Here is a 17,269-nt window from a genome sequence, read left to right as displayed (position 1 = left end):
TAACAATTATGGAAATAATAATTTCTGAATATTCATTGAACATTGCAGCTAGCCACGGTCTTTACTATGTAAAGCACAGACTCAGGTCCTATTCTCAGAAACCAAAGAGTTAGGGAGGACAAACATGGGGCCACCCTTTCTTGCCCTGCTCTGCTATTCCCCAAACAACTGTCCTTTTATGAAAGAGTTCAGGGGGCTGTGCAGATTAGTGTTTACCCAGAGCTTAAGGGAATTCCAGCTAAAGGAAATAAGTCTGCACATTTGTAAGAAATGGCCTCAGCTTTTAAGCCACATAAGAACTTTAAGGAAATCTGGAGGAATACAAGGGGTTTATTCCAGAAGCTTGTATTCCCTGAGACTGATAGAGGACATGGACTCTATTTCACAGGAGAAAGATAGAAATAAGTAGTGTAAGAGACATATGCTTTTTTTTTTTTTTTTTTTTTTTTGATCTGATGAAAATTGGTAGGGACTTGGAGTTATTTTTAAAGCCATTCCTCCAAATCCTCAGAACAGGATTTTGCAAGCAGCATTTAAAAGTGTTTTCATGGATTAAGGATATCTGTTGGGTGCTACATGGCTCAAGCATGGGAGATATCTTTAGCGCTTGCTGACCTTCTGGTATTTGGGAGTGGGTTTGCCAAAATGTTTCTGTAAAACTCACAAATTTTCACTTTTTAAATGTATGTCTTTAAAGGAATGCACAGATTTTTTAAAAATATGCTGTTTAGAACATTTATACATGTGCTCTGCCCTTCAAAATAATCACCTTGGGAGACAATACATGGCATTCTGATGTCACTGCCATTAGCTCAAGTATTTTTGAAATTCTTTTTGTAGAATTACCTTCAGAAAGAACAGTTTTAATCCAAAATGGCCGCATCTCATTTTACATCCCAAGTGGTTATTCTAAGCTGGATCATCTTACATATTCTGGTCATTCCTAACTAGCCTGCATAGAATTTGTCACTTGTCTGCATGCAGGGTTGGCCATGGAATTGCCCCGTTTTCTCTAAGTGAGAACACAAGAGAATGACTGGCCTACAGCTACCTTACGGTAATCCAGTTAGAGTGGACAGTTAACAAATTGCTCAGAGTGGCTTTTCCACTTTCCTGAAGGAGCATCCACCTCCCGCTGCTCCCAAGAGAACACCCACTCTGTACAGGATCCACTCCTGGAGCCCTGCTGCTGTGACCAGAGAATTGAGAATGGTGACATTTCAGTATTGAAAAAGATTCTGGAAATCACACTCATATCCTTATTTTTAGAATTACCCACTCCTATGCCTGGGATGGGGTGAGATGGATTCTCACTGCCCCAGATGGGAATTAGAGGGTCTCTATCATAGAGATAGTGTAACGAATAGCGACTTCTAGTGGCTAGTAAAGACTTTAGTCCATTTACAGGTCCTAAGCTTTTGTGGGCTAGCCTGGAAACCTAATTGCCTTTGATGGCATACATTGGTGGGGAAAAATTATTCCAAAGTTTAAAATCACAACCAACTTATGTGTAACCAAGTTACAAACCATGAAGGAAGTAGAAGTGGCAGTGTATTCTCTACCTAAGTTAAAAGGTAAGTCCAATACAGGATTGTAGTTCTCTTATGCTAATGATGTTTCTTTTTTGTCATCAGTAATTGCTCCAACTCAGGTTTGCATATGTCTTCAGAGTTCTAAAACATTTTTACCATCAGAAGGATTCTTGTTTTTTCTTTCCAAACTAGAAACATTTGTTTATATGATGTCACTATTTCTTAGTTTTACCTTTGGCTATGTTAACATCCTTCTGGATCAGCTTTTGTGATGAGATAAACAAGTGTGTTCTTCAACTAAAACAATTTACTGTTTTTTTTTATATTTTCAGGGAGCTCAAGGATTAAGAGGCATCACTGGCATAGTTGGGGCCAAAGGAGAAAAAGTAAGATGATGATGATGATGATGATGATGATGATGATGATGATGATATATGATATCAGAATGTTTAATATTTTGTAAATATTTAAATTTTTGGTCATTTAAAAATAACTAATTTTCAGCAAAATTTAAAAAACTGTTTAATGTTTACTTTAGAGAGAGAGACAGAGACAGAGACAGAGACAGAGAGGGAGCACACACAGTGGGGTAAGAGCAGAGAAAGAGAGACACAGAATCTGAAGGAGGCTCCAGGCTCTGAGCTGTCAACACAGAGCCTGATGCAGGGCTCAAACCCACAAACCACGAGGTCATGACCTGAGCTGAAGTCAGATGCTTGACAGACTGGGCTACACAGGCACCCCAGCAACATCATTTTTTATTTTATTTGCTTTGTAGATGTTTGGTTAGGTTTTCACATTTCTGTTATAAACATAGATGATAGAAATAAGTAGTATGTATGATACATATTATATATTTTAAAATTATCTCGAGTAAATAGGAGTAAGCAGGGCTGTTACATTTTGTCATTATCCATAATTAATACTGACAGCACTGACACAATACCTGGAAATCAAAGCAAAGACAAGGACGGGATGGAAGGAAGAGGTAAGAGAAGGCAGAACATCTACAAGGGCACCAGGGCCATCTGCGGCTCCCCTGCAGGGTGGAGTGCTGAGCTCTGCCCTCAACAGGGATCTACACTTGATGGAGTTTACATTGGAGCTTATGAACCTGTCCTTAGCCCAGTCTCAAAGACCAGATTGTCCTACCATTTCCATAACAAGACACTGCGAGACGCTTGGAAGATTCAAAGAGGAACAAGGACTTCAAATTTGTTATTTATTGGGAAAAATGAGTGAGTAGATAGCTAACTACATTGTAAACAAGAGACCCATAAATTTGAGGGCAAGTGGTTTCAGGGAGTGAAGACGAAGTAGTGGTTAAGCTTGATCAGGGAACCTGAAGGGCTCACGGAGGAGGTGGCATCAGAGGGACACCAGACCCACAGGGATGACGTGCTCCCAGTGGTGGAGGATGGAGGCTAGGGAATGCTTGGCTGAGTGAATACCATGAACGAAAACATTGCAAACCTGGACATTCATGTTCATGGGCTCAAAAATGTTTTTCTCCCTCTGTGTGTGTATGTGGGGGTGGGGGGGGATATGTGTGTGTGTGTACGGATGTGTCTACCTTTTCTATCAGATTTAAGAAAATGGTTACTACTTACAGAATATGTTAGAAAAGCTACTTTGTAGGCTTCAAAAAAGAAAAGCACTTGCCTACCATCACTTCTGACCCTCTCCTCTTTCCCTTTAGAATCTCTAGAGCTAATTTGTGTCATTTCACACAGAAACACAGAGACTTTTAGTAGCAGCCAAGTGGGAATAACTTGCATATTGTATGTGCTCAAGAAATAAAATTAAATTTTTTAAAAGAAATGCACATTTTTGGAAATTGAAGGAATTATTTTGTGACTAATCTCTTCATTTTTTTCCAGCCTCCTTCTCCTTTCTGGGTATTCTTATTCTGCCTGTTTTACTCTTCCATTTCTTCTAGAATATTTCTTTTCTAAAAACATTGTATTTTAAAAAACATATTTCATATTTCTATATTCATGTTACCTTAAGTAACATTCTGTGTACACCTCTTCTGATATTAAATAATACATCTCATTTGTTTTGAAGTTGCTTTTTTGGGTTTAAATCATTTAAATATGTGATCCCACAGTTTGAAACCAGTTACTGTTCTTGATATGTTCTTTATTTGAGGCATTTTTTTACTTGGCATTTTTCAAAATTTCTCATTTCCTCTGAGTTCTGTCAAATTGCTTTCAATAAAAAATTTAAAAAAAAGCAAGCTCTTCTCATGAACTCAGACCCCTGGAGTGGTTGCCTAGTAACGGCATTTTGGGTCTCAGCTCGTGCTGAACAGCAATATGAGAGAGAGTGAGTGCATCACAGCCATTTCTATAATGCAAAGGCCGGCTCCGCTCTCACAACTCAGGATGAATGATGAATTCAAGGTCTTTTTTGGGTCTTCCCAAACCTCTCCTTCCCTGGTGAATGTAAAATGCTTTCTGCTCTGTTCTAGTTTTTAGGCATCAAAGAATTTCAAGGCTCGGCCGTGCCTCTGCTTCAGATGTGTCCTTTCTTTGATTCTCCCTTTTCTGAACCTTCTATCAAAGATTTTCTAATTCTTAATTCTTACTACAGATGCTGGTTTTCTTACCTGGTTTCTTACCTAGTTTTCTTGGGGTGACACCCATCCAATACTCTTTTGACTGTATTCCATGTATTTTATCATCTCCTTATCTCAACCCTATTCATTAGGAGATGGCCTGTGGACTCCAGTGGCTCTTCTGTCTTCTCGTTCACTTAGCAGATGAGAAAAATATGTAAAGAGGCTTTTATTTTATCATGTAGCATATGCAGAAAGCACTAACTCCCCATATTTTTGTTTTAAAATCACATTTTGATTCTTATAATAAAAAGGTGATATGATATAACCAAGTCAGAATTGACTTCAAGACAAATTAATAAAGCTCTGTAGTTTTTATGCCATCATCACTTGGGAGAGTGTTTGTTGTTAAGGAAATAGATGGATTATTTCATATAAACTGAACCTAATGTCTATCTAGGATGGAAGAGGGCATACACAAATCCTTATTATAATTCAATCTTCTAAATCACATGGACTTCTGATTCTGGGTTTTGGTGGAAATCCAGTGTCACAGAATCTCACCCACAGCTGCGGCAGCAGCAGAGTCACTGCCAACTATTCTCTGGGTGGCTCCTTGGTCTTCACCATTAACAAATTCCCATAGGAATCCTGAGAAGCCTGCAGGGTGAGTACCCAACCTCTTCCAATAGGTTTGCCAAGTTCTCTAAACAGGTGCTAGTGTTTTTAGTTTATGTCATCAATCAAGAATGGATACAGTGTTAACTTAAAATATCCAGCGTGGTACCAAAGACTGACCATAAGTACTTTGGGTGGGATGAGAAGATGCAAACTAGTGTTTTCATATCTGAGGTGTCTGATTAAACACTCATCACAGGTGCCTGGTGGCACAGTTGATTAAGTGTCCGACTATGGCTCAGGTCATGATCTCGCAGCTGGGGGGTTCAAGGCCTGTATCTGGCTCTATGCTGACAGCTCAGAGCCTAGAGCCTGCTTTGGATTCTTTTCTCCCTCTCTCTCCACTCCTCCCCCACTCAGGCTCTGTCTCTTTTTCTCAAAAATAAATTAACATTAAAAAATAAAAAAAAAATACCTAACACTCCCTGGAGTTCACTGATGAATACAGTATATGTTGCAAACACAAAACTTCCTTTTTATCTGGCTATTAAAGTTCTGTAGAAAGACTGATGTGCCCTTTAACATAAATGATTAATCTTGGGGTGCTTGGGTGGCTCAGTCCACTAAGCATCTGACTCTTGATTTTGGCTCAGCTCATGATCTCATGGTTCATGGGATTGAGCCCTGCAATGATGGTGTGGAACCTGCTTGAGATTCTCTCTCTTCCTGTGCCCCTCTCTCACTCTCTGTCTCTCTCTCTCTTTCTCTCGAAATAAATAAACATTTAAATGGCTGATCTTAATTTCATTTCTTTGTCTTATTTTTTGTAGGGTGCCAGGGGCTTCGACGGAGAACCTGGGCCTCAGGGTCTTCCTGGTGCACTTGTAAGTAGTATTCCTTTTACAAGACACAATGACACGTCCTTTAGCAATGATCAGTAAAGATTTTTTGCTCTGTGTGTGTGTGTGTATGTGTGTGCGGGCATGTGCACGCAAGAGTCTTTCACATGTGAATAATTAAAGTAGTAAAATGGGCAATAGTTTTTATATTTATTTAAACAAATTTTGATTAAGACAAGCATCACTTTTGTGGATAAAGAGAATATTCTTTTGACTTGATATAGGTTTTTGTTTTTCTCGTAGGTGAAGTCAGATTGTTAAGTTTTTGCATTTGCTGTGTTTTCCTTTTCTTCTGGTTGCCAGGATGCTTAGAGTCACAGTAACTGTCTGTTTTATATATTTATTTATTTATTTAAATAGTTTACTGTCAAGTTGGTTTCCATATAACACCCAGTGCTCATCCCATTTTTTTATGCTTTATTTATTTCTGACAGAGAAAGAAACAGAGTGAGCAGGGGAGGGTCAGAGAGAGAGGGAGACACAGAATCTGAAGCAGGCTCCAGGCTCTGAGCCAACTGTCAGCACAGAGCCTGATGTGGAGCTTGAACCCACGAACCATGAGATCATGACCTGAGCCGAAGTTGGGAGTTTAGCCGGCGAAGCCACCCAGGCACCCCATTATATTTTAGGTGCTTGGGTAATTCTATCTTTTTCCTTTTCTATGATTTTTGACCTCACTATTCAATATTTTGACTGCTGCATGCACATGTGTCATTATTATAGGCTGCCTCACACCTTTTCTAGAAACAAATAAAAAGCCATCTATTAATACCCACTTTTATCACAGAAAAAGTAGAAAAGGTATAACTAAAATAGAATCTCCAACTATCAAGCTCCTACAGCCCAGTGGGATAGACAGAATGTAACTATGTTGTACATTACAAGATCAAGCACTAGAGTATGTGGTAGAGGTAATCCACACAAGAAGATCTTAGAGGCATGTTGACCTAGAAAGCCATCCTGGGGTGGGGAAGGGCAGCAGAGTAAGGTGAGAAGGAACACTGTTGGTGGTGATGGGGGTATGTGTTGTCATAGGGGCTGTTATTGTCAGGCATTCGGAAGTTTCTATTGAGAAGATGAAACTGAATAGATAAGGTAGAATCATTTTATGGAGTGCTTTTAATGCCAATCTGAGCAATTTGAATGGATATAGTAGCAATAAGAAGCCATTTAAAGTTGTAAAGTAGTTATGCAATTCAACAAAAGCTGTATTGTAGGAAGACACATCCTCTCATCTATTACTGCCTGTACCATAAGTCAACATTAGCCAGATAATTCTGACAGGAACCACTGTTATTGCCTGGAGAATGAAATAATATGGAGAAAGGATTGGCAACTGTTCCAAACCTCAACCCACCAAGATAGTCAACGAATTTAGCTGATATGTAGACATAATTACTGATGTCAAGGTTATCTGCAGCATGGATCTTAATTTTATTATATCTATACATCCAAAGAGGACAGAAGCTTTATGCATTTAAAATGAAATCAAAACACATGTAAGTCTCAGTTATCCCTATGGCAATATAAATTTTTAAGACAATGAAATTTTTATAAAAAGATTTCTTGAGGGGGCCTGGGTGGCTCAGTTGGTTAAGTGTCCAACTTTGGCTCAGGTCATGATCTCGTGGTATGTGAGTTCGAGCCCTCCATCGGGTTCTGTGCTGACAGCTCAGAGCCTGGAGTCTGTTTTAGATTCTCTCTCTCTTTCTCTCTCTCTCTCTCTCTTTCTCTGCTCCTCCCTGGCTCACACTGTCTCTCTCAAAAATAAGCAACATTTAAAAAATTTTTAAAAAATAAAAAGATTTTTTGGGCTAGGCATCCATGACAGAGCAAAGCATTGGGTTGAAAGAGCAGTAGTAAGGTAATATGGATGGGATTTCATAATTTCAAAAGCCTATTAATAAGTGACTTCTGCTCATATTAACAATGTTTTATTTTCATACAGGGTGATCAAGGACAGCGAGGACCTCCAGGAGAAACAGGTCCCAAGGGAGATAGGGTGAGTTCAAACTAGTGTTAATCATTATAAACATGGTGCTTTTTGGTGTCCTCTTCTGATTATGCTTATCTCCTTGATGTGTTCTAAGTGTGGTGATAAATGAGCCTGTCTTGTCTATCCTTTCCTTTTTGGCCTGCAGGGACCTCAGGGTTCAAGAGGAATTCCTGGCGTTCCTGGGTCCAAAGGAGACACGGTATGTCCTGAGCCATAGTCATCAAACACATATTTCAAAGTGATTATCAACTTACGATAAAACTTTAGAAAATAATGAAGGGAAGAAGACTGTGACTGTTTGTGAGACACAGTTGTTTCTCTGTGTGTCTTCAGGGCCTGCCAGGTGTGGATGGCCGTGATGGGATACCTGGAATGCCCGGAACAAAGGTAGCTGTGTGGCCCCGGCCAACCGAGCACAGCATTTCCACTACTACATTCCTGCGAGTCGTACTTAGCTGGTTTTGGCTTTACTCCTCCTTTTAATTTTTAAATCAAGTGTCAACTCAAAATACTATTAGAATAGTATGTTTCTTTACTTGGTTTTAGGAACTCAGTAAAATTGCCCTGTTAATGAAAGTCACTGAAAGAAACTGTCTATTTTGATTAAATTTACATCCTAAGTCCATCGTCCTCCTCCCCTCTCCCTGAACTGGATCATATTATAAAAGTGCATGTAAGGTCAGCTGTAGGGATAATCCTTCTACTTACAAGGTCTGTGTCCTTTTTTTTCTTGAAAGAAAGCAGTTCATACAGGTTCAATGATGCAATAAAAACTTTTTTTCAGGGTGAACCAGGGAAACCTGGGCCTCCTGGTGATGCAGGATTGCAAGGGTTACCTGTAAGTATTTGAGTCTTTAAATGTGTATTGGTGTGGATACATATTTTGAAAATATGAATTTCAGGGAGAAATAATTTGAAAAGTTCTGGGGAAGATATATGGTGCTTTAATTTTGTATTTTTACAGTTTTACATTTTCTGTTTCTCTAAATAACTAGCTATTTCTCTAATAACTTTACTAACCTTTAATTTTATCTTCTGTCTTCAGTTCACTCAATCTTTCTTACCTTTTTACTAACTCTGAGCTATGGGTCAGGGTCATATACTTCTTCCTACTTTTAACCAGCTCTGAAGTTCTTGTCAGCAGAGCTGAGCCATAAGAGGGTTGAGGGTATGCTCATGAACAATGCGAGGTATAAGATACCATTTGTTTTTGATGTGTGGTTCTTTGAATTATTCAAATTAGTGTTTCCCTGCATTAATGTGGCTGGAGGTTAATGTGGATTATACACATGTGTTCCTGGAGACACAAGTTTCAAGGTAATAAAGAGATACTTGGTGATTTGAGGACTGGCCACAATTTATGATATCTGACATTTCAAAATAATCAGTGAGAGAACATTAGGACTCCTAATAGTACCAGATTTTAGTTAGAGCCAGCCTTCTACTGCCATTTTTTTTTCTACTTAAGCATTAGTGATTCAGTATTCTGTACCTGAAATCCTGCTGGTAGTGGAAGCTCCCACTGAGCTGTGGGAGCAGCTTTAAAGAGCAGAAATAGTACTGGATTATAATTTGGAAACTCATGCTTGAAAAATAACTTTAGTTTAGAGGTAGGATTTGCCTAAGCGTATTCAAACTTAACAAGCCAGAGACAGTGAAGTAATTCCTTCTGAACTGTTCAGAATTTGGGAGACTCTCCCTCACACTAAAGCTTTGCTGCTGTCACGATGACCTCAGCCCCTTGGCATGCAGTGTGCATGGTATCTTGCATCTTCTCAGATGAAGTGACTCAACCCGTATTGTGTGTGCGCTCTTTCAGGGTGTACCTGGAATCCCTGGTGCAAAGGGTATTGCTGGTGAAAAGGTAAAAGATTAGAACTTTTTAATTAATATTTTTTCTCTGTTTATTTTTTCATTAGTGCGTTTTATTTATTATTTTTAGTATTTCGAATCTGACTTTTATTTTATTTTTGACCCTAAGGAGAAATGAAAAAGACGTTATGGCTTCAAATTCTATTCTCTTTCGTAGCTGCAGAGAGAATACTTTGACAAAGTGTTGCTGATTAGACTTCCTTCCTGAAAGTGTCATCCTTTGTGCTCAGAAAACAGAGAAAGTGTTACTGTTCTTTACCACTTAAAATAAGGAAGTTGTTATTAAGCCATAGAAATTATGTCAGTGAATATTATTAATGTGATTTCACTTAAACTAAAAAGGGATTAAGACATTTCATTCATAGACTGATCAACCAGGGCTTATAGTCCAGCAATTAAAAACAACAGGTGAGAGAAAAATTAAAGGGATAAGATAAAGCTTTACTTTAAATAGATAAAAAGTGAATAATGTAGAATTTTGTCACTACCAGGTTATACGGCTACAGCTCTCTAATTATAGGGGTGCACAGCATCTTTAAAGAGCAGAGATGTTCCCTAATAAGTGGACCGTGAGAGACTGATGGTGGAGGTGGCATCCCCAGACATGCGCTCTCCCTGGAGCTTGCGGGCAGGGTTTTTCTCAACAGCACATCCTCTTATTCCTCATGTTCACAGGATTCTTTTTAATTTTAATAGTGTCAGTGTCAGGTCAAAGGGCGAAAGAAGGGTATTGGAGACAGAAATGGTAAAGGAAAGACACATATAATTAATATTGAGGAAAAAGAAAAATGTTCTCATATTCTTGTCTGGCTAATGACCTTCATTTTTTTGACATTTGACCTTCATTTTTGGACACTTTTGACACTTTACTATACTTACGGGAATAAAAGAACATTACCTTGAATCTAAAAAATTTTTTAATGTATCCACTAAAAAACAGATTCTACATCTTCCCAAATTCTCAATCTGAAATTGGGAAATTAATGCTATTTAGGCGTTGGAAATGCCTGGGGTGGGCTAGGCAGGTTGATGATTATGCTTACTTGCTGTCTAAATTGCTTTCAATGTTGCATTTTACCTTTAGGGTAACACGGGTGCTCCAGGGAAGCCTGGTCAGTTGGGGAATTCAGGCAAACCGGTAAGATGCCATGAGTTACCTTTCCTTTATGTGTTAACCTGTTGCAATCAATAAGCAAAAATTAGGGAGAGTTAACCTTTTCTTTCCTTGCCTTCCTCATAATAGGGCCAACAGGGGCCTCCAGGAGAGGTGGGACCCCGAGGACCCCGGGGGCTTCCCGTGAGTACTCCTTTTCTGTAGAACCTTCCAAGGGGCCTTCTCAGGGTTTTGCTGGGTGTTCTTCCAAACATTGGTTCATTTATCCGTGAATGCCTTCTGGTGTTTGAGCATGTGCTAGCCGAGGGAGACCATGGGAACAGAAATGCTATTCATGTGTACTTATGCTTTTTTTTGTTCAGAAAGTGGAAATAAAACTTAAAACATGTTTGAAATATGTATAAAAAGCATGATGACCCTTTGTGCTCTCCTCTCATGTTGATGGAAACACTTTAGTGTGGTTAAAGAACAACTTTACTGAGATATAATTCATGTACTATAAAATTCACTCACTTAAATTATACGATTTACTGATTTTTAGCTTATTTATAGAATTATACAACTATTACCACAGTCCATTTTCAACATTTTTTGTCATCCAGAAAGAAACTGTGTCTACCTTCAATCATTCAGCATTTCCTCTGAATCTTCTCTGCCCTACGCAACCACTAATCCACCTTCTGTCTCTGTAGATTTACCTGTTCTGAAAATATCATTTAAATGGAATCCTACAATTATGTGGGTTTTTCAGTGGTTGGTTTCTTTCAACATGTTTCAAGGCTTAGCTATGCTGTAGCGTGTATCTGTACTTCATTCCCTTTTATTGCTGAATAATGTTCAATTATATGGATATACCACATTTCATCCTTTCATCCACTGATGGACATTTGGGTTGTTTCTGCTTTTTGGCCATTATGAATAATGCTACTATGAACATTTTTCTATGAATTTTTGTGTGGACACATGCTTTTATTTCTCTTGAGTACAATACCTAGAAGTAGAGTTTCTGGGTCATGTGATAACTATGTTTTAATCTTTTGAGAACCTGCCAGTCTTATTTTCTTGTGAGTTTGTAAATGTGTCTATTTTGCAGCAAATACAGCAATGTAGATTTTCTCATTAGATACACTTTGACCCTTAGAGAGAAACTGATTAGGAAATTAAACATGCATTTAATGTGAACTTTAAAAAATTCTCTCTGGCCTTCAGTGTCAGTTCTTGTTTTCAAAATCTGCTGGGTAACAAAAAGAATTCCAAGTTGAGGGAAATATTTTAGTGTGGTTAAAGAACAACTTCACTGAGATATAATTCATGTACTATAAAATCCACCCATTTAAAGTATACAATTTATTGATTTTTAGCATATTTATAGAATATATATGCTAAATATACATAGAGAGAGAATATAGAGGATACAGAATTATTTCCAACTATTGTTGTTACTTCTTTTAAAGCATTTAATGAGCATGTTGAATGAGGATTTTCATGTTTCAGGGAAGTAAAATATTCCAGGTGTCTTGCAACATGAGAGGGGGATTTTTCCACTGCTCACGGATGTTTGTCAACCAACCTCTACCAGGTGGTTTCCGGAAGTTTCTCTGCAGCCAAAGAAACTAGTTTTTGCCCCTCATTATGCTTCTTGCTCACTCACTGCTCACTTATACTTTTCTTCTTTCTTGCTTGAAGCCTGCAAATTTCTAATTAAAATACTTTCCTTAAGTTGACTGCCAAAGCAATGAGTTTGTAGCTAGATCACATTCCTAAAACAATGAAGATTCTCCATGACTGGTCCAGAGGATATAACAGTGTGGGAAAGGGGCACTGGAACTTTGAGAATGTTGGCTATTAAGTCTAGCGTTCACTTTGTAGAGCAGAAAACAGTAAAGTTGAAGGAGCACCTGCTGTGTGTGAGGACTACGCACTGAGCACAAAATGTGACAGAACAGAGAGGACTTGGCCCATCATCAGTTAAGTGTCATGGGATATATAGAGAACCAGAGGCGGAATAGCATAAGGAGATGGGGTGGGGGTGTTTCATTCTTTCATGTGAGGGGAGGCACATCTGTTATGCCTATATTTGTTCTGCCTATGTTTGAGCCTGATCTAGGTTTTGATTTTTGCATTTCTGTAAATGTCTAGGTTCTCATTGTGGCTCAAAGCTTTGGTGTTTTTCTTCTGTCATGTTTCCTATATCTAATAGGACGTGCTGATTCTACCACCTCCTTTTGAAAGTCTCTTACATTTTACTCTTCTTTTGTAAGCCCACTTCCATTATCTTGGCTCAGAACATTAGCTGCTGCTTGGATTATCCGTTGCCTCCCCAGCTTGTCTATCCTTCCTCTACCAGCATTTTCCAAAAAGGTACTCCTGGCATCTTGGTTGGGATAGTTCTGTGTTTCCCAGGACTTCACCCTCGAGCTCCAGTAGTGTTTCCACAGTCATGGTGCCACACAAAAAGTATCAGACAGCATTTCAGAGGCCTGGGGACTGGCTGTGACCCCGGCTGTGGAGACTGCCATACTGGTCTTTTTGAAGTATGCCTTCTGTCATCATTTTTCTTCTTTATTTACAAATCCTCCATAGATCTCCACTGGCAATTAAAGAAAGTACCAAATTTTAAACTGTTGGTTTACCCTCTAGTTTTACGTCCCACTTCTGCCTCACCCAGAGCCAGCCTGTGTTCAAGTCAAGCTGGACTCCATGCTAATTTCTAAATAGTCTCTGTACTTCTTAGCCTGCCTGCTTTCTTTTGTTATGCTTTGCACTTAGATGGCTTTTTTCCTCAATATCCCATGTGCCTTCTTAGATGTGATTAAGATGTTAATTCTACAATGAAACCATCTCTGATTATGCCCCATCTCCCACATAGAAATGTTCTCTCTTTATTCTGAACCCTGCGGCCCTGGGCCCCTTAAAATTTTTTTAAATTAATTTTGTTTATTTTTTAATTTTATTTAAATCTAGGTTAGTTAACATATAGTGTAATAATGGTTTCAGGAGTAGAACTTAGTGATTTATCAATTAGAATACCCAGTGCTCATCCCAACAAGTGCCTTCCTTAATACCCATCACCCAGTTTGCCCTGCCCCACCCACCTCCCCTCCAGCAACCCTCAATTTGTTCTATGTATTTAAGAGTCTCTTATGGCTTGTCTCCCTTTTTGCCCCTTGCTGTGGAAACAGCGGGAATGTAGGGACACCTGTGATCCACCTTTGTGGTCCCTACATCTTTTTACTCAGGGCTTATCACAAGGTGGTGCTTAATAAATATTTCTTAAAATGAATTGAATTGGAGGTATAATAAATCTTGCTATGCTGCTTATGTTGGTAATAACTGACTTCTCACCTACTATAAATTCTATGGAAAAGTGTCATGAGAGAGTCTAAGTATTATAGTTCTGGAGCAGAGTTTTAACATCAAATCTCCTTACTGAAAGATACGTTTATTCTTTCATCTTACATCATTAAATTTAGTTTCATAGATAAAGGTTCACACATTTTCAGTTATTCCTCACAAGTTTTAACAGTTTTTCCTACAAATGTCAAATTGAAAAGCTGAGTAGAAGGAATGGAAACCTATTTCTAATGTGTCCTACTAATGGACCGGGCTAATTGGAGCACGTCTGTGAAAGTAAGTGGTGTTCCCCTTTCCAAACCATTGTTCTAACAACTTTAGCCAATGCCACAGTAAGACATATGGGACGTTTTTTTTTTTTGGCACCTCCAGTGATGACATATGAACTCATATCTTCACCACTTGGATCATACTTCTGACTTTCTCAGTCACACTCAACTGCTTTTCACTTGGCTCTGGGTGACTCCTGGTTTATAGCAGACTTATGGCTGGGGCTTCGGATGCAGTGGCTCCCAGTCCATTTTCGTCTTTCAGGCTTTCCAGAACTTGCCAGGGCTTTTGTTGAGTGAGTTGTGTTTGCTCTGCTCTCATGATCCTGACTGGGATGAGTGCCATGCTGATCTGCTTCCAGCTTTCTGAAGATTATACACTCCTGGAGTACAGAGTCTCTCTCATTTTCTCTTGAAGTCCCACCCCCACCTATCATCAACAGCTCTGGCACAGAGGTCCCCATATGGTGTGTTGCTGAATGGTTGAAACTGCCTTCCTGTGCCCCCCAAGCCATGGAATATTATCCCTGTCAATAATTGTGAAGCAGCTGTGATGGTTATAGATTTTGATCTTCTTCCCTGTGTGCAAGAATATTTAAACCTACACTAGAGAGAAATACAAACTATACAATGCTGTAAAATTGAATAGATTTTTAAAATATCTTTGTGGCAAACCTAAAAACTTATCATTGTTGTAGGACTAATACCATCTTCCAATGTTAATATGAAAATGGTTTTGTAAAAGCAACAATCTGTAGAAATCATAATTGATCTTCTGGGTTAATCAGCATCCTTTTTCCCAGAGAGAAGCACTTAAATATATACTCCAGACTAAGTATAATGATTTACAATTTCTCACTTCCAAAATTAGCATGGTACTAAGAATAATGTTCATTCTTCAGCTAGTTAGCATTTTGGGTAATCAGGCAAATGCAGCCACCACCACAATCTAGAGCACAATGGAATAAAATCCAATATTTTTTGCAAAATAATTATTACAACACAAGTATAATGAAATAGATTTTTTTCTGTGACATTTTAAAAGTCTAGTAGCTCTATTTTGAAAGGGAGATTTCCAAGTGGAATTATTTGTATTTACTGAAATTAGTTTTACAAAACAGCTCCCAGTATTTATTTATAAAGAAGGTGCCTTCTTGCTGATCAGTGGGCTTGACAGAAACTAGAGAAATGAGGATTATAGACCTGTTTTTTTTCCCCAAGAGCAACTTTTACTTTTAAAGAGATAGGAGATATGAAAGGCAAAGAACAATTTAATTAAACATTTGATTAAAAAACATAATTCTGACTGATTTCTCTAAGCCTTGGGTAAAACCCTGGATAAAAATAATAACTAATGCTTTTATAGTGCTTACTGTGAGCCAGACACTGTTCTAAGTGCTTTATATATCTCTTCAATCCTCTCAAAAACCCTATGAGATAGGTACTGCTTTTATCTCCACTTTATAGGCAAGGAAACCGAGGCACAGAGAGGTGAAGTTACGGGCCTGGAGTTGGCTGATGCATGGCGGGGCCAGGACCTGGCAGTGGGGCTCCATGCCTGTGGCCTTGTCTTCAGTACCCTGCCAGCTCTAGTCAAGGCTCTGCAGGATAGTTTTTATCTGAAGTTAGCTTGCCAGATTCTAATGGTACAAGACATATTTAGCAAATTTTAAATTTTGGTGTTTATGGAATTTTCAAAAGTCTAAGTAAACCTGGTGAAGACAAACAAATAGGACATAAACCCACACAGATTCCTGGATCTTACCTCAGAACTACAGAATAAGAATATAGGGGAGCAAGTGGGGGGTGGAAAGAAGACGGAGTGGTGGAAGATGTCTAGTGAAATATAGTTCTTTTAATGTTTATTTAGTTTAAGAGAGAAAGAGAGAGAGCGTGTGTGTGTGTGTGTGAGCACAGGGAAGGGGAGCACAGGGGGGAGAGAGAGAGGGGGGGAGAGAGAGAGAGAGAGAGAATCCCAAGCAGGCTCCATGCTATCAGTGCAGAGCCCAAAGCAGGCTCAATCCCATGAATCGTGAGAGCATGACCTGAGTCAAAATCAAGAATCATACACTCAACTGACTGAGCCACCCAGGTGCCCCAAGTGAACTATATATCTAAAACACTCTTTGGAGGGTTCTGATGCACAGCCATAGTTGGGAATCACTGGTAGAGGGCCTGCATCTTTTTTAAAGCCTTGATTGGCTTCTTAAATAGGGAAGAGTTGGCAGATGTGTCTGAACATATTGAAGATATATATGGTGGCACAGAGGATCCAAAACTAAATAAATAAATAAAGCCTTTTATTACGTTCCTCATTTTTTTAATGGTAGGGTTCTGCCTTTTTTTTTCTGGTCCTTTACAATTTTTTTTTTTTTTTTTTGCTACAAATCAGAACTCTTGTCACGGGGTTTGTAAATATTAGCCACTGAGCAGAAAAGCCATATTCCTACCAGTCTCCCTTGACCATATCTGAGAATATGTTTATCACCACAGCTTTTGAAACACAGGAGAGTTACCATTTATTTAGCACACTGTGGTAACAAGACCATGGCGAATTGCTCCCTGCAACATGTGTTTAAATCTGTTTTTTAAGATTACTATTTATATCTTGAATATTCATGTTCATCTGACTCACAGGTGAAATTCTAGAACTTAGAGAATGTTTTTAGAATACATAGAAATCCTAAGAATGGCCATCAGAAAATCTTGTCCTCATACTTTATTTGTAACTGCTTGGTCACTGTTGGGAAAATAAACTTTTTTCAAACTTGAGATGATTTCTATAGAAATACCTATGTTTAAAATGGCCAAGAACTGGGGGTGCCTGGATGGCTCAATCGGTTAAGTATCCACACTCTCTTTCTCTCAAAATAAAATAAGTAAAATTAATCTCTTTAAAAACATAAAATAATATTGGGGTTCCTGGGTGGCTCAGTCAGTTAAGCATCCAACTTCGGCTCAAGACTGATCTCACTGTTTGTGAGTTCAAGCCCCGTGTCAGGCTCTATGCTGACAGTTCAGAGCCTGAAGCCCGCTTCAGACTCTTTGTCTCCCT

At 38.7% G+C, this 17,269-nt stretch overlaps 1 protein-coding gene across 1 annotated transcript in view; it reads left to right on the top strand.

Moving 5' to 3' along the window:
• Positions 1 to 17,269, top strand: part of COL9A1 (collagen type IX alpha 1 chain) — a 90,059-nt gene that overhangs the window by 43,023 nt on the left and 29,767 nt on the right. Inside the window, exons 20-28 of the mRNA XM_039245801.1 lie at positions 1,865 to 1,918; positions 5,541 to 5,594; positions 7,558 to 7,611; positions 7,751 to 7,804; positions 7,939 to 7,992; positions 8,390 to 8,443; positions 9,425 to 9,469; positions 10,562 to 10,615; positions 10,721 to 10,774. Of these exons, the coding sequence (XP_039101732.1) occupies positions 1,865 to 1,918; positions 5,541 to 5,594; positions 7,558 to 7,611; positions 7,751 to 7,804; positions 7,939 to 7,992; positions 8,390 to 8,443; positions 9,425 to 9,469; positions 10,562 to 10,615; positions 10,721 to 10,774 (477 nt within the window). The remainder of the gene's footprint in view (positions 1 to 1,864; positions 1,919 to 5,540; positions 5,595 to 7,557; positions 7,612 to 7,750; positions 7,805 to 7,938; positions 7,993 to 8,389; positions 8,444 to 9,424; positions 9,470 to 10,561; positions 10,616 to 10,720; positions 10,775 to 17,269) is intronic.

This window comes from Hyaena hyaena, unplaced genomic scaffold, assembly GCF_003009895.1.
Source record: "Hyaena hyaena isolate Hyena2069 unplaced genomic scaffold, ASM300989v1 scaffold_271, whole genome shotgun sequence".
NCBI classification, from domain to species: domain Eukaryota; kingdom Metazoa; phylum Chordata; class Mammalia; order Carnivora; family Hyaenidae; genus Hyaena; species Hyaena hyaena.
The sequence above is the reverse complement of the archived record's forward strand: the minus strand, read 5'-3'. Positions and strand labels throughout refer to the sequence as shown.